We start from the raw sequence: 23,485 nt of genomic DNA on the forward strand, positions 1-23,485 counted from the left end.
GCCCTGTCAACATCCTGAGGCAGTATTTTCAAGACATTCCCCTCAGTAACTGAGATCCCATTTGCAACTCTAAGTCTGGCTGTTTAGGCAGTCAACATAACCCTGGAGAATAAGCTTGGCTTTAAAGGTAAATTTAATCAAACCCTGTGGTCACCAATGTAGACAGTGAGGGGTATGGGGCTGAGAAATCTCCAATTGCAGTACAATCTTCCATTCTCATAACCTCCCCAATCATCCCAAACACTCACCCTTTCTGGGCTGATTGTGAATACTGATGGCTTGGGTCTGATAATTTCCATCATCATTCTGTACACACACGAGGTGAGAGTCTGCCTTCTCATTGAAGCAAGCGCCTCCTGCCAGGACATGCTCATTGGACTTGTTCATGGCTTTCATCATCTGCAATCAAAGAAGAGAGCTAACTTTCTTACTCTGCCAAGAACGGGCATCTTTTGGTAGGTCTGACATGGCACAACTTCATCTTCTCAAAGACAAAAGCGATTATTATTTATTAAAGTGCCAAAGGAGCTACCAAATAATGAAAAAATAAAGAAAAAAAATCAGTCACTATTAAGTAAAAATTCAACATACACAAAAGTTTTCTATATAGTTTATAGGTGATTTATGTTGAAACCTAAGCAAAAGACCCATTTCTGCATTTATTTTTTTGTCTTTTTATTGCTGCAATGAACTCAAGTAACTAAAATTAGTTTAGCTAATTAAACTTTGGGGAGTTCCCATTGTGGTGCAGCAGAAATGAATCCAACTAGTAACCATGAGGACACGGGTTTGATCCCTGGCCTCACTTAGTGGATTGGGGATCCAGTGTTGCTGTGAGCTGTGGTGTAGGTCGCAGATGAGGCTTGGATCCCACATTGCTTTGGCTGTGGTGCAGGCCGACAGCTGGAGCTCCAATTTGACCCCGAGCCTAGGAACTTTCATATGCCTTGGGTGCAGCCCTAAAAAGAAAAAAAAAATTAAGCTTCCAGATTCTCTTGGAAGATATATACACTGAAATTCTAATTCCATGTCTCTTCTGCAAGTGGTATTAGGAAAACTGTACAGCTGCATGTAAATCAATGAAACTAGAACACTCTTTCACACCACGCACAAAAATACTCAAAATGGCTTAAAGACTTAAACATAAGACATGACACCATAAAACTCCTGGAAGAGAACAGAAGCAAAATACTCTATGACATAAACTGTACAAACGTTTTCTTAGGTTAGTCTCTGAAGGCAATAGAAATAAAAACAAAAATAAACCAATGGGACGTAATCAAACTTACAAGATTTTGCACAGCAAAAGAAACCAGCAACAAATAAAAGAACAACCTACAGATTGGGAGAAAATAGTTGCAAACAATGCAATGAACAAGGGCCTAATCTCCAAAATATACAATAACTCATAAAACTCAACAACGAAAAAACAAACGCAACTGAAAAATGGGCAGAAGACCTAAACGGACATTTCTCCAAAGGAGACATATGGATGGCCAGCAGGCATGTAAAAAAATGCTTAACATCACTATTTGAGAAATGCAAATCAAGACTACTATGAGGTACCACCCTCACACCAGTCAGAATGGTCATCATTAATAAGTATACAAATAACAAATGCTGGAGAGAGTGTGGAGAAAAGGGAACCCTCCTACACTGTTTGTGGGAATGTAAACTGGTACAACCACTATGGAGAATAGCATGGAGGTTCCTCAGGAAACTAAATCTAGAACTGCCATGTGATCCATGGAGGTTCCTCAGAAAACTAAATCTAGAACTGCCATGTGATCCAGAAATCCCACTCTTGGGCATATCATCTGAACAAAACTATAATTCAAAAAGATACATGCACCCCTATGTTCATAGAAGCACTATTCACAATAGCCAAGACATAGAAACAACATCAATGTCTATCAATAGATGAATGTTTTAAGAAGATATTATATATATATATATAGAATACTACTCAGCCATGAAAAAGAACAAAATAATGCCATTTGAAGCAACATGGATGCAACTAGAGACTCACACTACATGAAATGAATCAGGAGAAAGCCAAATACCATATGATGTCACTTAATATATGGAATCTATAATATGGCAAAAATGAACCTACCTGCAAAACAGAAACAGACTCACAGACATAGAGAACAGACTTGTGGTTGCCAAGGGTGAGGGAGGAGAGAGTGGGATAGACTGGGATTTGGGGGTTGGTAAATGCAAACTATTACATTTAGAATGGATAAGCAATGAGGTCTTACTGTACAGCACAGGGAACTATATCCAATCTCCTGGGAGAGACCATGATGGAAGACAAGACACATATACATGTATGACTGGGTCACTTTGCTGTACAGCAGAAATTGGCACAAAAGTGTAAATCAACTACACTTTTTTCTTTTTTTGTCTTTCCCAGGGCCGCACCTGTGGCATATGGAGGTTCCCAGGGGAGGGGTTGAATCAGAGCTGTAGCCACCAGCCTACGCCAGAGCCACAGCAACAAGGGATCCAAGCTGCGTCTGTGACCTACACCACAGCTCACAGCAAAGCCGGATCCTCAACCCACTGAGCAAGGCCAGGGATCAAACCTGCAGCCTCATGGTTCCTAGTTGGATTTGTTAACCACTGAGCCATGACGGGAACTCCAATCAACTATACTTTAATAAAAAAAAGTTAATAGAAAATACGGCACCACACTTCCTAACACCATACACAAAAATAAACTCGAAATGGATTAAAGACCTAGATATAAGACCAGATACTATAAAACTCCTAGAGGAAAACATAGACCAAACACTCTCCGACATAAACGACAGCAACATCTTCTCAGATCCACCTCCTAGAGTAATGATAATAAAAACAAAAATAAATACATGGGACTTAACTAAACTTAAAAGTTTCTGTACAGCAAAGGAAACCCTAAACAAAATGAAAAGACAGCCCACAGAATGGGAGAAATTATTTGCAAATGAAGTGACTGACAAGGGATTAATTTCCAAAATTTATAAACACCTCTGACTGCTCAATACCAAAAAAACAAACAACCCCATCAAAAATGGGCAGAAGATCTAAACAGACAGTTCTCCAAAAAAGACATACATATGGCCAAAAAACACATGAAAAGATGTTCAACATCACTAATCATTAGAGAAATTCAAATCAAAACCACTATGAGGCACCACCTTACACCAGCCAGAATGGCCATCATCAAAAATTCTACAAACAGTAAGTGCTAGGGAGGGTGTGGAGAAAAAGGAACCCTATTATGCTGTTGGTGGGATTGTAAATTGGTGCAACCACTGTGGAAAACAGTATGAAGATTCCTCAGAAAACTAAAAATAGAACTACCATTTGATCCAGCAATCCCACTCCTGGGCATCTATCCAGAGAAAACCATGACTCGAAAAGACACATGTTCTCCAATATTCACTACACCACTATTTTCAAAAGCCAAGACGTGGAAACAACCTAAATGTCCATTGACAGAGGAATGGACAAAGAAGATGTGGTACATATACACAAGGGAATATTACTCAGTCATTAAAAGGAACAAAATACCGGAATTTTTGGCAACATGGATGGACCTGGAAATTATCATGCTAAGTGAAGTGAGTCATACAGTGAGACACCAACATCAAATGCTTTCACTGACATGTGGAATCTGAAAAAAGGACAGAATGAACTTCTTTGCAGAACAGATACTAACTCACAGACTTTGAAAAACTTATGGTTTCCAAATGAGACAGGTTGGGGGGTAGGGGGAAGCACTGAAGGTTTGGGATGGAAATGCTATAAAATTTGGTTGTGATGATTGTTGTACAACTATAAATGCAATAAAACTCATGCAGTAATTTTAAAAAAACATGGCACCAAAAGAAAAGATACCTCTATTTAAGTGTATCTGGCTTCTTTTTCCATGTCCATATGAAGGAGGGCTTTCCTCTACAAATACATGAACTCCACGGTTTCTTAGTTTTACTAACTTATGTTTGACATCTTCAATGAAATCACTTACTAATATTTTTCTTTGGTCTTATTAAGAGATTTAAGATGATAATTTACTTAAGCTGGAAAAATTCACCAGCCACCATTTTGTATCTCATAAACAAATTTGAGCTTATACTCTCTTGACATTAAAATTTGATTTCTGGAGTTCCCATCATGGCACAGTGGAAATGAATCCAACTGGGAACAATGAGATTGCAGGTTCGATCCCTGGCCTTTGCTCAGTGGGTTAAGGATCCCGAGTTGCCCTGAGCTGTGGTGTAGGTCGCAGATGCGGCTCGGATCCCGCGCTGCTGTGGCTCTGGCGTAGGCTGGCGTCTACAGCTCCGATTCGACCCCTAGCCTGGGAACCTCCATATGCTGCCAGAGCGGCTCTAGAAAGACAAAAAGACAAAAAGTAAAATAAAATTTGGCTTCTAGCTGAAATAGGGCAACGCTAATTTGTTTGTTTTTATTTCCTATCTTTTTCTTCATGCCATCTGTTAAACTTTCTAATCCAATCCTTTGAAACTTATTTTACTCTCCTCTTCCTCTTATGTTATAAACTTCAGTACTACACTGTGAAAAACAGTAGGGTGAGTGTTCTGATACCTTTTATATTCCTACATCATTACGTTAAAAAAATGTATTGAGAGAGCTTCCTTGCCTGCCCACGTGGATCTCTTATAAGCATCTTATCCTAATAAGTCTGTTCTTGCCTAAAAAAAATTATTGAAATGAAATACACATGACATAAAATTCACCACTTTAAAGTGGACAAATCAGTGGCATTTAGTACATTCGCAATGTTCTACAACAACTGCTTTTATTTAGTTTCAAAACATTTCCCTCACTACAGAGTAAAATCTCTTACTCATTAACTAGTTTCTTTCCATTCCCCCCTCCAACTACCAATCTGCATTCTGTCTGCTTTCTGGATATTTCCTCTAAGCGGAACCATACAATGTGTGACCACTATGTCTAGCTTCTTTCACTTAGCATAATGTTTTGGGAGCTCATTCATACTATAGTATATATCATCACTTCACTCCCTTTGATGGCTATAAAATATTTCATTGTGTCTATCCACCACAATTTGTTTAACCATCCTTCTATGAACGTGTGGGCTATGTTTATCTCTTGGCTGTTGTGAATAATGCTACTATGAAAATGTGTATACATGTACTTGTTATGAGTACCTTTTTCTTTCCTTCCTTCCTTTTTTTTTTTTTTTTTTTTGCTTTTTAGGGCTATACCTGCAGCTTGTGGAAGTTCCTAGGCTAGGGATCGAATCAGAGCTGTAGCTGCTGACTTATGTCACAGCAACACCAGATTCTTAACCCACTGAGCAAGGCCAGGGATTGAATTCATGTCCTCATAGATACTAGTTGGATTCACTAACACTGAGCCACTCTTCCTGCTCATTTTTAAATATGAGATCCAGGAGTTTCTGTTGTGGCTTAGTGATTAATGAATCCGACTAGGAACCATGAAGTTGCGGGTTGGACCCCTGGCCTTGCTCAGTGGGTTAAGGATCCAGCTTTGCCATGATCTGTGGTGTAGGTCGTAGACACGGCTTGGATCTGGCATTGCTGTGGCTGTGGCTGTGGCGTATGCCGGCAACTACAGCTCTGATTAGACCCCTAGCCTGAACTTCCATATGCAGCGGGAGCAGCCCTAGAAAAGGCAAAAAGACAAATAAATAAATAAATAAATAAATAAATAAATAAATAAATAAGAGATCCAAATATTTCACAGCCACCCTATCTAGTCATATATGATATTTTTCCACCACTGGTTTCATGTAATAGACACATCAACATTTTAATAAATGATACTTATAAATAAATAAATAAGTGAATAAAGTTGCAGGAATGATTGTGCTGTAGGAACTGGTAAGGAGTTATAAAATCTAATGCATTTCTAAATTAATACACCATGTCATTTGATTTCCTCCCTAAAATCTCATGTTAAAAAGTGACAGTTTAAATAAAGAGGCTAAACAGCCTCTTTATTAGAGGTGGAAAGGATTTTAAAGGAGAAGTCTAATAAGCAGGGCTTTGAGGAACAGCTGCAATCTGTATATAAAATGTGTAAGGCCTTCCTTATGGCAGGTATTCAATAAATATTTGCTGAATATATTAACTAGAATTGGAGGGTTTGTCTTATTTATGAAGTTATACTGAAAGTAAATTTGTAGCACGATTAAAAAATTTTGGGGGGGAGTTCCCATTGTGGCGCAGTGGTTAATGAATCCGACTAGGAACCATGAGGTTGCGGGTTTGGTCCCTGCCCTTGCTCAGTGGGTTAACGATCTGGCGTTGCCGTGAGCTGTGGTGTAGGTTGCAGACGCTACTCAGATCCTGCATTGCTGTGGCTCTGGTGTAGGCCGGTGGCTACAGCTCCAATTAGACCCCTAGCCTGGGAACCTCCATATGCCGCGGGAGCGGCCCAAAGAAATAGTAAAAAGACAAAAAAAAAAAAAAAAAAATTTCTTTTGGTTCATTTATAATCAGTGTCACACAGATTACGTATCTAATAAAATAAGTCTTAAGAATTTAATTCTAGAATCATTTACCAAGCAACTGACAACTTCAGGTAGGAAGCTCCATTGCAGAGGAATGGAGAGTCTACGAAAGCAAACCACTGCATCAGGGATACAATGAGGAAGCAAAGACATACTCCCTGCGCTCAAGGGGCTCATACTCATCAGCTACACGTTACATGAATAAAGATGGGAGATAAAAGAAGGAAAGAGTGGCACTGTCTGGAGAATGGGGAAATCTAAAAAGACTAACATGTGAACTGAAGTCAGGTACAGCGTAAGAACACTTTGGATAAAGAGAAAAGCATGAGTGAAGAATGAGAAATGGAACTAAGAAAGGAACACTGAGCTGAATAATAATGGAACAGGTAGAGGAATATCCTTTATTTAGGAAAGATATAAATATTTGTCCTTCTAATTAGCTGGGGTTCACTCATGTCTAGAAGTCGGAGCACCACCTTCCAGGTCTATGGGTCTACATGGCATGAACTATGACCTTCACTCATTCGTTTAGCAAACACTCGATGAGCATCTAATGTGTACCAGGCACTGTGTTAGCATTTAGTTTATTCAGTAGTGAATAAACAAATCTTCCTTCATGGAACTCACATTCTTGGGTATATAGGGAAAGGGGAAAAAAAATCAATAAATAAAGTAAATAGGTAAAATACATAAAATGTTAGACATTGAAAAGTGTTATACAGAAAAATAAACCATGAAGGAGGACTAGGAACACTGGCAGGTGCCATTTAGAGGATACTCAAGAGAGGTATTACTGAAAATCGAGGGAAAGGCCATGGGAATATCAAAGGCAGAGTCTTTTTTTTTTTTTTTTTTTTTTTTTTGTCTTTTTGCCTTTTCTAGGGCTGCTCCTGAGGCATATGGAGGTTCCCAGGCTAGGGGTCTAATCGGAGCTGTAGCCACCGGCCTACGCCAGAGCCACAGCAATGCAGGATCCAAGCCGCATCTTCGCTCTACACCACAGCTCACGGCAACACCGGATCATCAACCCACTGAGCAAGGACAGGGATCGAACCCGCAACCTCATGGTTCCTAGTAGGATTCATTAACCACTGAGCCACAACGGGAACTCCAAAGGCAGAGTCTCATAGGCATTTAGAACAACTGGTACAATGGCTGTGGAGTCAGAGGATGATAGCAAACCTGGCAGTTTCAAGGAACATTAATTAAGGACAGTGTGATGGAAATGGAAGGGAATAAGAAGCTAGGTTAGAGGCATAATGGTTTAAGGAGTACAGAGGGTAGAGAAGACTTCAATAAAAGTCATCCCTGGCAGGGACGAAAGATCTTTGGAGGGTTTTGAGCAGAGGAGTGACATGATCTGACTTCATCTTAACAGCATCACTTGGGCTGCTGTGCTGAAAATAAACTGATGGGAGTTCCCGTTGTGGTTCAGTGGTTAATGAATCCAACTAGGAACCATGAGGTTGCGGGTTCGTTCCCCAGCCTCACTCAGTGGGTTAAGGATCCGGCGTTGCTGTGAACTGTGGTGTAGCTCGCAGACGCGGCTTGGATCTGGCATTGCTGTGGCTGTGGCGTAGGCCAGCGGCTACAGCTCCAATTAGATCCCTAGCCTGGGAACCTCCATATACAGCAAATGAGGCCCTAAAAGACAAAAAGACAAAAATAAATAAATAAATAAATAAAAATAAAATAAAATAAACAAACAAACAAAAAATAAACTGATGGAGGAAAGGCTGCTAACAAGAAGAACAGTTAGGAGACTACTGCACAAATCCAAGATTAACTTAGACCAAGACTGGCCCAAAGATTGAGAGGTAGTTGGGTTGTAGATATATTTCGAAGGTAGAAGCAGCAGAATTTCCTAACAGACTGGAGAACATGAAAGAAAGAAAACTCAAAGATGACTCCAAAGTTTTAAGCCTGGTAAGTAAAGGACGGCCCTGCCAATAACTTAGGGAAGACTGCAAGAAGAGGGTTTTTTGTTTGTTTGTTTTAAGGACCGCAGCTGCGGCATATGGAAGTTCTTGGGCTAGGCACCGAATCGGAGCTGCAGCTGCCAGCCTACATCACAGTCAATGCAACACAAGATCCAAGCTGCATCTGTGACCTACACCGCAGCTCTCAATGCTGGATCCTTAAACCACAGAGTGAGGCCAGGGATCAAACCCACATCCTCATGGGTATGGGTTCCCTACTGCTGAACCACAATGGGAACTCAGAAGAGCAGGTTTTGAGAGAAGATCTGGAGGTGAGAATTGAACTTGCTAAGCTTGAGACACCTATGCAAGTAGAGATGTCAAGTGGGCAATTAGACACTCCAGTCTACAAAGAAGAGAAGAAAGTCAGGATGAAGAAAGATATTTGGAAGACATCAGTACAGAGACAGAATTTAAGGCTAGGGGATTGGATAGATCACCAAGGAAATGGACAGAGATAAATAAAACTTTCAAGGATGGAACCCTTGAGTTTTTCAAAACAAGTGAAAAATGGGGTCAAAATGGGGGATGTACAGAGACAGGAATTAAAATGTAGGAGATGAAGGATGCCAAAGGGGTCCAGGGCTTCTTGCAGTGCTGAAACACAATGAGATTAGAGCTGGCTGTCTCAAAGCCAAAAGTGGAAGCAAGCTGGTGAGTGCTGGGAAATAGGGAAAACCAGGGGTTCGTCTAGAAGCAGCATTCTGGAGCCACTGTTCACTCCATCAATGGGCATGCAGTGACACGAGGCGGGGCGATCTAGCTCTGATTATGCAATTTTCAGTGACCTCCTGCTGCAGTCAGTGGAGGGATAGTGGCCAGGGGTCCTTATGGATGCTTTTATTTTCATTTAAGCTGTGATTAAATATTGTCTTCCATGTGTAACACTAGGAACAGCTATGCTAATAATCAATAGAAGATCACCTCTCTCCTCTGCACTGTTTTCCAGAGCACCTTTCACCAACTCCTTTCATCTTTTAAAAATAAAGAGTATTAGTTCCTCTTCCCTAAGAGAAAAGAGATGAATTCCTTGAAGGCCAGAAAATAAAACATTTCTCAAACAGATTTTGGGGCCATCTGTTCTTGCAAGTACCTCAATGAACCTTTAAAATTATGCTTTTGTAACTTCACATTTCTCTGAAGAATATGTGTAGCTTTGAATTAAAATGAGCCAAGACTCCTATTTTAGAATCCAACAAGAGGAAAGAATCTCTAGAGGCCATTCAGCCTAAATTACATAAGGATTGCATGAATACATGATTTCACAGATTCTTGCATTATAAAACAACCAAAACAAATTTCTCTATTTCTCTCTGGTTTTTCTGTTTGTTTGTCTTTTTCTCTTTTCTAGGCCTCAGCATATGGAGGTTCCCAGGCTAGGGGTCTAATCAGAGCTGTAGCCGCCGGCCTACGCCAGAGCCACAGCAACGCGGGATCCAAGCCGAGTCTAACTTAACACCCACAGCTCATGGCAACGCCGGATCCTCAACCCACCGGGCAAGGTCAGGGATCGAACTCACAACCTCATGGTTCCTAGTCGGATTCCTTAACCACTGAGCCACAACGGGAACTCCTATTTCTCTCTAGTTTTGAGTAAATGGCTAACAATTCTGTTCCTTTTTGCTTGAGACTTTGACATTAGGTTAATAACTCTTTGGTTCTGTTCCCCTGTTACCTCATAAAAGTCACATAATTTCTACATGTCTTGAAATCTTTTCTTTTTGTCTTTTTTAGGGCCATACCCATGGCACATGTTGGTTTCCAGGCTAGGGGTCCAATTGGAGATGTAGCCGCTGGCTTACACCTGAGCCACAGCAACACGGGATCTGAGCTGCATCTGCAACCTATACCACAGCTCATGGCAACGCTGGATCCTTAACCAACTGAGTGAGGCCAGGGACTGAACCATGAATACTAGTTAGGTTTGTTAACTGTTGAGCCACAACGGGAACTCCAAAATTTTTTATTTTAGTTATATTTAATTGACAAAATGTACATATCTAAAGGGTAAAATCTGACGAATTTTGACACGTGCTTATGCCCATATAAACACCACTTAAAATCATTCTATTCTGTTCCACTGGATCTAGATACACGTATCATACCAAAACAATACTATCTGATTAAACTACCTTGAAATTAACTCTTAACATCAGGTAGTGTAAGTCTTCAAATCACATTCTTTTTCAAAGTTGTATCAGCTATTCTGGGTTTTTGCATCTCCACATACATTTCAGAATCAGTGTTTCAACTTTGATTTAAAAATAGCCTGCTGGTATTTTGATTGGGGTTGAATCAATCTGGGGAGGACTGACATCTTAACAATACTGAGTCTTCTGATGAGTAAACATATCTCTGCACTTATTTGGATATTCTTCAATTACTCTTAGCAGTGTTTTGTAGCTTTCACTGTATAGGTATCACCAATCATCTGTCAAATTTATCCCTAAGTATGTCATATTTATGATGCTATTGTACAGTTTTAGAATTCCAAAATCTAATTGTTAGTAATACACATATAAAATTGATTTTTACACAATGATATTGCAATTCTGATAAATTCATTAGTGCCAGTAGCCATTTTATAAATTCCTTAGAATTCCCTACATAGACAATCATATTATTTGTGAACAATCTTACTTTTTTTTCCCAATCTGTATTTATCTAATTTGGTTTTCTTGCCTTATTATATTGGCTAGAAAACCCACTGAAATGTTGAACAGAAATAAGAGTAGACATCCTCTCCTGGTTTCTAATCTTTAAGAAGAACCATTCAATTTGTCACCATTACACACACACACACACATATTTACACGTGTGTGTGTGTGTATATGTGTATATATGCGTATATATTTCGTCTTTTGAGGACCGCACCTATGGCATATGGAGGTTCCCAGGCTAGGGATCAAATCAGAGATGCAGCTGCTGGCCTACACCACAGCCACAGCAACGCAGGATCCAAGCCACATCTGTGACCTACTCCACAGCTCACGGCAACTCCGGATCCTTAACCCACTGAGTGAGGCCAGGGACTGAACCCGTGTCCTCTTGGATACTAGTCAGGTTTGTTAACCACTGAGCCACGATGGGAACTCCTATCAACATTATGTTAATTTTAGGTTTTTCACAGAAGCTATTAAATTGTAAAAGTTCTATCTGTAAACTGCATATACATCTATCTTGAGTGGATGTATATTTTCATCAAATGCTTTTTTTACAGTATATGTTTTTCATTTTTAAAAAATATGTCTACCTTTATTATTCTGCTAATATGGTGACTTGCAGATTGATTTTATCTTTGCCAAGCCCATGGCATTTGAAGTTCCCAGGCCAGAGACTGAATCTGTGCCACAGCAGCAACCCAAACCACTGCAGTGACAATGCCAGATCCTTAACCAGGTACACCACAAGAGAATTCCTAAAGATTGATTTTTGAATGTTAAATCAATTTAGTATTCTTAGAATAAACCCTACCTAGTTATGAAATACCTTATTATTTTGCATATTACTGAACCAGTTACACTAAAAACTTGTTATTTATGTAACCACTGATGAGGGATATGGGTCTGCAGATTTCATTTACTGTATTTATTTATTTTTTTAATTTGTATTTTTAGGGCCACACCCACAGCATGTGAAGGTTCCCAGGCTAGGGGTCGAATCAGAACTGTAGCTGCTGGCCTACACCACAGCCACAGCAACGCAGGAGCGGAGATGTGTCTGTGACCTACACCACAGCTCACAGCAATGCCGGATCCTTTAACCGTCTGAGCAAGGCCAGGGATAAAACCCACATCCTCATGGCTGCTAGTCAGATTTGTTTCCACTGAGCCACGATGAGAACTCCCTCATTTACTATATTTAAAAAAAAATTTTTATTATAGTTGATTTACAATGTTCTGTCAATTTCTGCTGTACAGCAAAGTGACCCAGTTATACATTTATATATATTCTTTTTCTCACATTATCCTCCATCATGTTCCATCACAATGATTAGATATAATTCCCTGTGCTATACAGCAGGATCTCATTGCTTATTTACTCCGAATGCAATGGTTTGCATATACCAACCCCAAACTCAAGTCCATCCTACTTCCTCCCGTCAGTAACCACAAGTCTGTTCTCCATGTCCATGAGTTTGTGTCTTTTCTGTAGATAGCTTCATTTGTGCCATTTATTAGATTCCAGATATAAGAGATATCAGGCGGTATTTGTCTTTCTCTTTCTGACTTAATATGAGTCTCTAGTTCCCACAATGTTGCTGCAAATGGCATTCTGTCCTTTTTTATGGCTGAATAGTATTTCATTGTGTATATGCAACATGTCTTCTTAAACTATTCATCTGTCAGTGGACATTTAGGTTGTTCCCATGACTTGGCTATTGTGAATAGTGCTGCAATGAACATACAGGTGCATGTATCTTTCTGAATGAAAGTTTTGTCCAGATGTATGCCCAGAAGTTGGATTGCTGGATCATATGATGGTTCTATATTTAGTTCTCCGAGGTACCTCCACACTGTTTTCCATAGTGGTTGTACCAATTTACATTCCCACCAACAGTGGAGGAAGGTTCCCTTTCCTCCACACCCTCTTTAGCATTTGTTATTTGTGGACTTATTAATGATAGCCATTCTGACCGGTGTGAGATGGTACCTTATTATAGTTTTGATTTGCATTTCTCTAATAATTAGTGATGTTGAGCATTTTTTCATGTGCCTATTGGCCATCTGCATGTCTACTTTGGAGAAATGTATATTTAGGTCTTCTCATTTTTCAATTGGGTTGTTTGTAGTTTTTCTGTTGAGTTCTTTATATATTTCGGAGATTAAGCCCTTGTCTTTTACATCGTTTCCAATAACACATAAAAAAGATCATACACCATGACTAAGTGGGATTCCTCCCAAGTTCACAAGGATGGTTCAACATATGCAAATAAATCAATGTCATACACCACATTAACAAAAGTCAAAAACTACATGACCATCTCAATAGATGCGGAAAAAGCATTTGACAAAATCCAACATCCATTCATGATAAAAAGTGGGTATAGAGGGAACATACATTGACATAATAAAAGCCACTTTATGACAAACCCATAATACTCAAGGGAGAAAAGCTGAAAGCCTTCCCACTAAAATCTGGAAGAAGACAAGGATGACCACTCTCACCACTTTTATTCAACATAGTATTGGAAGTCCTAGCCACAGCGATCAGACAAACAAAAGAAATAAAAGGCATCCAAATTGAAAGAGAAGAGGTAAAATTGTCACCATATGCAGATGACATGATATTATACACAGAAACCCTAAGAACTCTACACAAAAACTACTCGAACGGATCAATGAATGCAGCAAAGTAGCAGGATACAAGATTAACATTCGGAATCAGGTGCATTTCCGTATACTAACAATGAAATATTAGAAAAGGAATATCAGAATACCATGCCTTTTAAAATAGCACCCCCCAAAAAAAATTAAATACCTAGGAACCTGACCAAGGAGGTGAAAGACTTACATGCTGAGAACTATAAAACCTTAATCAAGGAAATTAAAGAGGATTCAAAGAAACGGAAAGATATCCCATGCTCCTGGATTGGAAGAATTAATATCTTAAAATGGCTATACTACCCAAAGCAATCTACAGTTTTAATACAATTCCTATCAAGTTACCCATGACATTTTTCACAGAACTAAAACAAACAATCCAAAAATTTGTATGGGGAGATCCCATTGTGGCTCAGTGGAAATGAATCTGGTTAGTATCCACGAGGATTCAGGTTCAATCGCTGGCCTCACTCAGTGGGTTGGGGATCTGGCATTGCCATGAGCTGTGGTGTAGGTCAAAAACGTGGCTTGGATCCCACGTAGCTCTGATTTGACCCCTAGCCTGGGAACTTCCATATGCCATGAGTGTGCCCCTGAAAAGCAAAAAATATATACATATACATATACGTATACATGTACATATATATACATACACGGAACCATAACAGACCCAGAATTGCCAAAACAATCCTGAGGGGAAAAAAAAAAAAAAAAAACAGGAAGCATAACTCTCCCAGACTTCAGACAATATTACAAAGCTGCAGTAATCAAGACAGTGTGGTACTGGTACCAAAACAGACATACAGACCAATGGAACAGAATAGAGAACCCAGAAATAAACCTAGACACCTACGGTCAACTAGTCTTTGGAGGGAAGACTATAAAATGGGAAAAAGACAGTCTCTTCAGCAAGTGGTGCTGGGAAAACTGGACGCCACATGTAAATCAATGAAACTGGAACACACCCTCATACCATGCACAAAAATAAACTCAGAATGGCTTAACGACTTAAACATAAGACAAGACACCAGCAGACTCCTAGAAGAGAACATAGGCAAAACATTCTCTGACATCGACCACACAAATGTTTGCTTAGGTCAGTCTCCCAAGGCAATAGAAAAAAAACAAAAATTGGGAGTTCCTGTTGTGGCTCAGCAGTAATGAACCCAACTAGTATCCATGAGGACACACATTCAATCCCTGGCCTTGCTCAGTGGGTTAATGATCCAGCATTGCCGTGAGCTGTGGTGTAGGTTGCAGAAACAGCTCGGGTCCAGCATTGCTGTGGCTGTGGTGTAGGCTACAGCTCTGACTAAACCCCTAGCCTGGGAACTTCCATATGTTGTGGGTCCAGCCCTAAAAAGACAAAAACAAACAAACCAATGGAACCTAGTCAAACTTACAAGCTTTTGCACAGCAAAGGAAACCATTAAAAAAAAAAAAAATGACAACCTATGGAATGGGAGAAAATAATTGCAAACATTTATTGCATTTTTTTCTAGTCTGATACTAGCATAATGAAGGCCTCATATAATGAAATTTCCTCCTCACATATTTTTCTAAGAGTATTTGTATAGAACTGGTGTTACTTCTTCCTTGCTTTTGTAAAAGTCACCAGAGAACATAACTGGATCTGGGCTTTTCTTTGTGAAAAGCTCTATGATAATAAATTCATTTCTTTAAATAGACACAGGGCTATGCCAGGTACCTATTTTTTTCTTGATAGAGGTATGAAAGTGGATGTTCAAAGAATTTGTCCATTGTCCAAGTTGAACATGTGTAGCATAAATGTATTCATAACAGGCCCTTGTTGTCCTTTTACTGTCTGTAGGACCTGTAATGATACCCTTCTCTTCTATCTCATAATAGTAATTTGTGGTTTTGCTATTTTTTAAAATTGAAGTATAGTTGATTTTCAACATTATATTACATTCAGGTGTACAACAAAATGATTCAATATTTCAATAGATTATACTCCATTTAAAGTTACAAAATAAATAGGAGTTCCTTGGTGGCATAATGAGTTAAGGATCTGGCATTGTCACCACTGTGGCTTGGGTTTGATCCCTGGCCCAAGAACTTCCACATGCTGCAGGCATGGCCAAAAAAATGTCATAAAATAATGACTGTATTTCTCTGTGCTGTACAATATATCCTTCTAGCTTATTTATTTTATTCACAGTTGTTTGTACCTCCTACCTCCATCCATATCTTGCCCCTCTCCCTTTCTTCTCCCCACTGTTAACCACTAGTTTCTTTTCTATATCTGGGAGTCTGTTTCTATCTGATTATATTCATTTTTTTTAGATTCCTCATATAAGTGATAGCATACAGTATTTGTCTTTGCCTGACTTATTTCACTAAGCATAACACACATAGAGATAGTGTGAAGATACATATATGCTTACAATGGTGCCTGGTACAATAAACATTAGTTAATGAAATGATCAAAATAATCTCATTAAGAATATGAGTAAGTACTTAAACTAATGAAGATCCTGAATGGCCTTGATGAAGGAGACTAAAAAATTTATACAATGGCTATTTCATTTATTAAAATTTTTTCCTTTTTTTAAATGATTTTTATTTTTTCTACTATAGTTGGTTTACATAAAGTGTTCTGTCAATTGTCTACTGTACAGCAAAGTGACCTAGTCACACACACATATTCTTTCTCTCACATGATCCTCCATCATGCTCCACCACAAGTGACTAGATATAGTTCCCAGTGCTATGAGTGCTATGGATCACATTGCTTATCCATTCCAAAGGCAATAGTTTACATCTATTAACCCAAGATTCCCAGTCCATCCCACTCCCTCCCCCTCTACTTTGGCAACCACAAGTCTATTGTCCATGTCCCTGAGGTTTTTTTCTGTGGAACAGTTCATTTGTGCCATATATTAGATTTCAGATATGTGATATCATATGGTATTTGTCTTTCTCTTTCTGACTGACTTCACTCAGGATGAGAGTCTCTAGTTCCATCCATGTTGCTACAAATGGCATTATTTTGTTCTTTTTATTGCTGAGTAGTATTCCTTTGTGTATATATACCACATCTTCTTAATTTATTCATCTGTTGACAGACATTTAGGTTGTTTCCATGTCTTGGCTATTGTGAATAGTGCTGTAATGAACATACGGGTGCATGTGTCTTTTTCAAGGAAAGTTTTGTCCAGATATATGCCCAAGAGTGGGATTGCTAGGTCATATGGTAGTTCTATATTTAGTTTTCTGAGGTACCTCCATACTGTTTTCATTCCAATTTACATTCCCACCAACAGTGCAGGAGGGTACCCTTTTCTCCACACCTTCTCCAGCATTTGTTATTTGTGAACTTAAGAAATAACAGATGGCCATTCTGACCAGTGTGAGGTGGTATCTCACAGTAGCTTTGATTTGCATTTCTCTAATAATCAGTGATGTTGAGCATTTTTTCATGTGCTTGTTGGCCATCTGTATATCTTCTAATAAGCTTCAGCACTCGTTTCCATATTACTTTTAGTTATTTTATGTTATTTATCTATCTATATCTAAATCTATTCTTCTGCTTTTTAGGGCTGCATCTGCAGCATATAGAAGTTCCCGGGCCAGGGGACAAATCGGAGCTACAGCTGCCAGCCTATACCACAGCCAGAGTAATGCGGGATCCAAGCAGTGTCTGAGACCTACACCACAGTTCATGGCAATGCCGGATCCCTGACCTACTGAGCAAGGCCAAGGATCTAACCTGCATCTTCATGAATACTAGTCGGGTTTGTTTCTGCTGAGCCACAACAGGAACTTCCTATATATCTATATATTTTTGTATTTTGTATTGTTTGATTTTCTGTTTCATGTCTTTATTCAATATATATTTCTTGTGCAATTACCGTAAACTAGGTAAATTGCTAAAAATATAGTAGTAAACAAGACACAGTCCCTCATGAAACTAAAAGTCTAGTAGAGAAAATAGATACTGAATAAGGAATTTTAAAATGTAGTGAGTATTACACATAGGATGTGTAGAAATTAAATGAAAACTATCTGCAATAAATATGTGGAAAAAATTAAAACTTATCTGAGAAAATTCCATCTAAACTGAAATCTAAAAAAATGAATAGGAGTTATGTAAATGCAGAGCAGGGAAAGTGCAACAATAAGGAATAGCTTGTGCAAAGGCTATAAGCAAAAGAAAACAAAGTTTGGGGAATGATAAGAAAAACTAAAAGTACTAATAAAGAAAAATGAGTGAGACGAAAAGTGGAATGTTGTGGTGATTAAATGAAATAATGTACAAGAAATTACTTTTACAACTATAATGTGAAGAGAATTATTAGACACAACATAATTCAACCGTCTGAGATGAGAGATAAAATTACACTGAGTTGAAACAAAAAAACTGAATCAGAAAGAAAGTCAGTCTGCTAAAACACGTAAGAAAAATAAGTGATATATAATTGGTAGACTTTACTGAAAATGAAATGTAGTAAATGACTAGTTACTGTTTTTGAACAAAGACTTCTGAACCTGCACAACCCTAAACCTAGAAGGCAGAATTCAGAAAAAGACAGATAACATGGATGACAGTTGTCATGAATGTCCTCAGTCAGGTACTGAAATAATTACGGGGCCTCACCGTTTTTACAGATATACTTGTATAAAAAGATCCCAATTACCAAACACAAATGCACCATCTTGCAAAAACCAAGGACAGCGGTGTATATTATCCATTAAGGAACAACATCTGATCAATCTCACTTCTGGACAACAAGTTCCCAGACGCCAAGCATGTCTTATTCATCTTTGCATTTCACATCAGAATATATTTAATAGATATTTGTGAAATAGATAAGAAAACTTCAAATATGAAAAATAAAAAAAGTTTTCAAAGCATAGTCTCCTAAAAGACTAGGGTAGGCAGGAGTTACCATCGTGGTGCAGCAGAAATGAATCGGACTAGGAACCATGAGGTTGTGGGTTCGATCCCTGGCCTCGAGAAGTGGGTTAAGGATCTGGCATTGCCATGAGCTGTGGTGTAGGTGGAAGATGCAGCTCGGATCTGATGTTGCTGTGGCTGTGGCGTAGGCCAGCAGCTGTAGCCCCGATTCAACCCCTAGCCTAGGCACCTCTCTGCGCTGCGGGTGTGGCCCTAAAAAGCAAAAACAATGACAACAACAACAAAAATAAAAGGAAATAATAATAAAAAAAAAGACTAGGGCACAAATTACATAAAAATAGTTCACTTTAAAGAATCGACAATACCTACTTTAGTGCATCTATTACCATTTGATATTCCAAGGCAGGAGTATCTGACAGCTAAAAACTGCTGATTGCAACCCAGAAAAAATTAAGCACGCATTCTAACTATTCTTTTCTAGTGTCCTGAAAAAAGCCATCAGGTAGAAAGCCATGCAGTAAATGCTTTCTCTATATAGGTCATTCCCACATAATAATACCGAGCCCCAAGCTTGCAAGTACAGTAAGACGACATCTGTATGATTTTAAATGTATATCAAGTACAAAATGTTTATTGAATGTACAAATGAATAAGCCAATAAATGGCTGAATGAGTAAGGAAAAAAGGAAGAAAGGAAAGAAAGAGAAGGAGAGAAGAAATTATTCTAAACCAAGGGGAAGAAGTAATTGAGGAGTTACCACTCTGCCTAATAAAACAACAAATTTTAACATTATATCAAACTAAGTTTTAAAATTACTATTAGAGGAGTTCCCGTCGTGGCGCAGTGGTTAACGAATCCGACTAGGAACCATGAGGTTGCGGGTTCGGTCCCTGCCCTTGCTCAGTGGGTTACCGATCCGGCGTTGCCGTGAGCTGTGGTGTAGGTTGCAGACACGGCTCGGATCCCGTGTTGCTGTGGCTCTGGCGTAGGCCAGTGGCTACAGCTCCGATTCAACCCCTAGCCTGGGAACCTCCATATGCCGCGGGAGCGGCCCAAAGAAATAGCAAAAAGACCAAAAAAATAAATAAATAAATAAATTCTTAAAAATTAAAAAAAAAAAAAAAAAAAAAAAAAAAATAAAATTACTATTAGACACTTTATAACCAATTTTAGGAAAATTTTAAATTCAAGAACTACTTCACATGGCAACTAGGCAAGAACAGTATTTCCATAATTCTGTTAATGTGTGTTTAATATGTACAATTTCATTTTAGTTACAAAATACAGCTTAGTTCAAGAGCAATCATTTGCTTTCAAAATCTTATTTAAAAGTCATCTGGGAACTAACAACACATGAGCTATGCTTAAACATTAAGGATAGTAAAAAAGATAAAAAGAGGAGAATAAAAAGATAAAAGAGGAGAATAAAAAGATCCCACCACTAATATTATAAAGCTAATTTTATACCTCAATCAAAATGCAAATCTGTCACTGATTATCATAGAATCAAAATGTCAAAATACAACAAATGACTAAATAAATCACAAATTTAACATCTTGCCTTTCTGTTATGAAATTCTCTACCACTGGTAGACTGATTTCACTGACAATTAAAAATTTATATATAATCATCTATTTTTCACCTTCATTTATGATATTCAATTATGAAATATATGCCTTCATGGTACATCTTACCTCATTGTATCTGTTGCTGGGAATTTTGATGCTGGTTTTCCGAACTTCCATATCAACCACCAAACCTTGAACCACTGGCAACGTGTATTGGTAATTTCTAAAGTCCTAGGCAAAAGCAGATTGAAGTGGAATAAAGAATTCATCAGTGGGAGGACTCGATTTATAGTACTAAAATTGGCACAAATAAGAAGAACATCAAAATTGAAAGATCTCATTTATTTAAAGAATAAGAAAATGTATAGTGGAAGCCCCACTGTGTGCATTCTAGCTCTCCAATTAGACTGTAAACTCTTATAAGGGAGCAGACCAAAAAGTTTTACATAGCCTTTATATACAATATTAAACAAGTACTTGAATGTTTACCCTACTTTATCATCATTTAACAACTTCCGTATTTATTTGTTAACTGTCTCCTCTCTCTAAAGTAAGCTCAGAGAGTGCTCACTTGTTTTGCTCTTCTTATATCCCAAGTGCTGGAACATCCTAGGGACTCAATAAATACATGTAGAGTAAAACACACATGCAAACATGCAACACATCCAGTTTGGCTGAAGTAAAGTGAGCAAGAGAGGTAGGAGTTGAGGTCAAAGGGAGAGCACACAGCTAGAGCTCATAGGGTCTTGCAGATCACCATAAGGACCTGTGTCTTTACTTTGAGGCTTCTGACCTATTTTCACAGATCTCTCTGATTTTCTCTGTAAAGAATAGATGGAAATGCAGCAAAAATAGAAGAAAGAAAATCAGATAAACATGATAAAAATAATCCAGCCAGGTAAAATAGTGATAACTTGACCCAAAATGTTAATAGTTAAAAAGGTAGTGAGAAGTTATCAGATTCTAGATATATTCTGAAGGGAAAACCAACAGTACTTGCCACTAGATTAGTGCAGATTATGCCAAAAAGACCAGAGTCAAAGAAGATTATGAATTTTATGGCCTGGGCAAGTAGAAGACAGGGACTGCCATTTACTGAGATGTAGAATGATGTTAAGTAGAAGGTGGCAAGTCAGAAGCCTGCAGGAGAAGAACCTACGGTACCCTGGAGGCTAAGAAAAGAAAATGCGTAGATACTAGGAAGCTGTTGAATTGAACTATGCGAAAATTGTCTTCTGATTGCTTCTATTCACTCAGGGAAACTGAGGAAAGTAGAGGAGGCCCTGCAGGCTTGGGAAGAGGTCATGTACAAAAAGCCATCTAGGAGGGCAGGAATGTATCATGGACCAGGAAGGACTGCCATGTAGGTCTTACAGCTTCCTTAGTGGTACTGGTCATGACTCTAACCTGATGCCAGTGAGCAGGCTACTCTCATGTCCTCACTCACTTTGAGGCTTAGATGTAAGTTGCCAATGAAGGAAGAATCAGATCCACACAGGAAAAATCAATCTCTTTTCTTCCCTTCCTTCCTTTTTCTTCCTCCCTCCCTCCTTCTTTCTCTCTTTCTTTCTCCAATCCCTCCTTTCCTTCCTTTTTAAGGGCTGTACCTATGGTATATGGAAGTTTCCCAGCTGCAGCTGCTGCCACTGCAGCTGCCAGCCTGTGCCAGAGCCACAGCAACAACAGATCTGAGGCGCTTCTGTGACCTACACCGTAGCTTGAGGCAACACCGTATCCTTAACCGAAGGAGTGAATCCAGAGATTGAACCCACATCCTCGTAGAGACTATGTAGGGTTCTTAACCCACTGAGCCACAACAGGAACTCCCAATTGACTTTTTTTTTTGGTCTTTTGTCCTTTTTAGGGCCACATCCGAGGTATATAGAGCCAGGCTAGGGGTCCAATCAGAGCTACAGCTGCCAGCCTATGCCACAGCCACAGCAACGCCAGATCTGAACCGCATCTGAAACCTACACTACAGCTCACGGCAACACCGGATCCTTAACCCACTGAGTGAGGCCAGGGATCGAACCCGCAATCTCATGGTTCCTAGTCGGATTCATTATTGCTGTGCCATGATGGGAACTTCCCAACTGACTTTTGATAAAGGCGCAAAGGCAAGTTAATGAAGAAAGAATAGTTCCTTCAACAATGGTACTGAAATGATTGGACAAGTGGGAAAAGTAAAAATCTTCAAACAATGCCTCATAATCATCAACAAAAATTAAGTAAAAATGGATCACAGACCTAATATAAAACATAAAACTACAAACCTTTAAGAAGAAAACCTGGGAGAAAATGCCTGCAATGTTAAGTTTCAGCCGATGGGTTTTTAGATATGATACAAAAAGCATAATCCATAAGAAATAAATTGGATTTCAACAAAATTAAAAAATTTTGATCTGTGAAAGACACTTAAGATCATGAAAAAAACTACAGACTGGGAGAAAATATTTTAAAATAATAACAATTTACCATTTTCATTTTCAGAATACATGAAATACTCTCAAAACTCAACAAGAAAACAACAACCATTTTTAAAATGGGCAAAGATCTAAACATTCACTAAAGACATAAAGAGGGCGAAATAATCACATGAAAAGATGCTCTAAATCATTTACCACAGGAAACATTCAAATTAAAATCAGAAAAATTAAAACCACCAGACTCCTATGGGAATAGCAAAGAATTTCTTTTAAAAAAAGGAGAAATTGGAGTTCTTGTCATGGCGCAGTGGTTAAAGAATCCGACTAAGAACCATGAGGTTGCGGGTTCGATCCCTGGCCTTGCTCAGTGGGTTAAGGATCCAGTGTTGCCGTGAGCTGTGGTGTAGGTTGCAGACGCGGCTTGGATCCTGAGTTGCTGTGGTTCTGGTGTAGGCTGGCGACTACAGCTCCGATTCAACCCCTAGCCTGGGAACCTCCATATGCTGGGGGTGTGGCCCTAGAAAAGACAAAAAAAAAAAAAAAAAGACAAATAACAAGTGCTGGCCAAAAAATAATAATAATTTTTGTACCTAATGAATGCAAAGTACTGCAGGCATTCTGCAAAACAATTTCACAGTTCCTTATAATGCTAAGCATAAAACATGGCTCAACTATCCCATCCCCAGAGAAATGAAAACTAATATTCACACAAAATTTCCTACATGAATGTTTATGGCTGCTTTATTCACAGTCACCTGAAACTAAAAACCCAAACATTCAACAGGTAAATGGA

At 38.8% G+C, this 23,485-nt stretch overlaps 1 protein-coding gene across 3 annotated transcripts in view; it reads right to left on the bottom strand.

Moving 5' to 3' along the window:
* Nucleotides 1-23,485, bottom strand: part of ZFYVE9 (zinc finger FYVE-type containing 9) — a 201,742-nt gene that overhangs the window by 15,844 nt on the left and 162,413 nt on the right. For all 3 annotated transcript variants that reach the window (XM_021096648.1, XM_021096646.1, XM_021096647.1), the window contains 2 exons: nt 20,393-20,497; nt 249-399 (listed from right to left, as the gene is read on the bottom strand). In XM_021096648.1, coding sequence (XP_020952307.1) covers nt 249-399; nt 20,393-20,497 — 256 coding nt within the window. The remainder of the gene's footprint in view (nt 1-248; nt 400-20,392; nt 20,498-23,485) is intronic.

The sequence above is a fragment of the Sus scrofa genome, chromosome 6 (genome assembly GCF_000003025.6).
Source record: "Sus scrofa isolate TJ Tabasco breed Duroc chromosome 6, Sscrofa11.1, whole genome shotgun sequence".
NCBI classification, from domain to species: Eukaryota; Metazoa; Chordata; class Mammalia; order Artiodactyla; family Suidae; genus Sus; species Sus scrofa.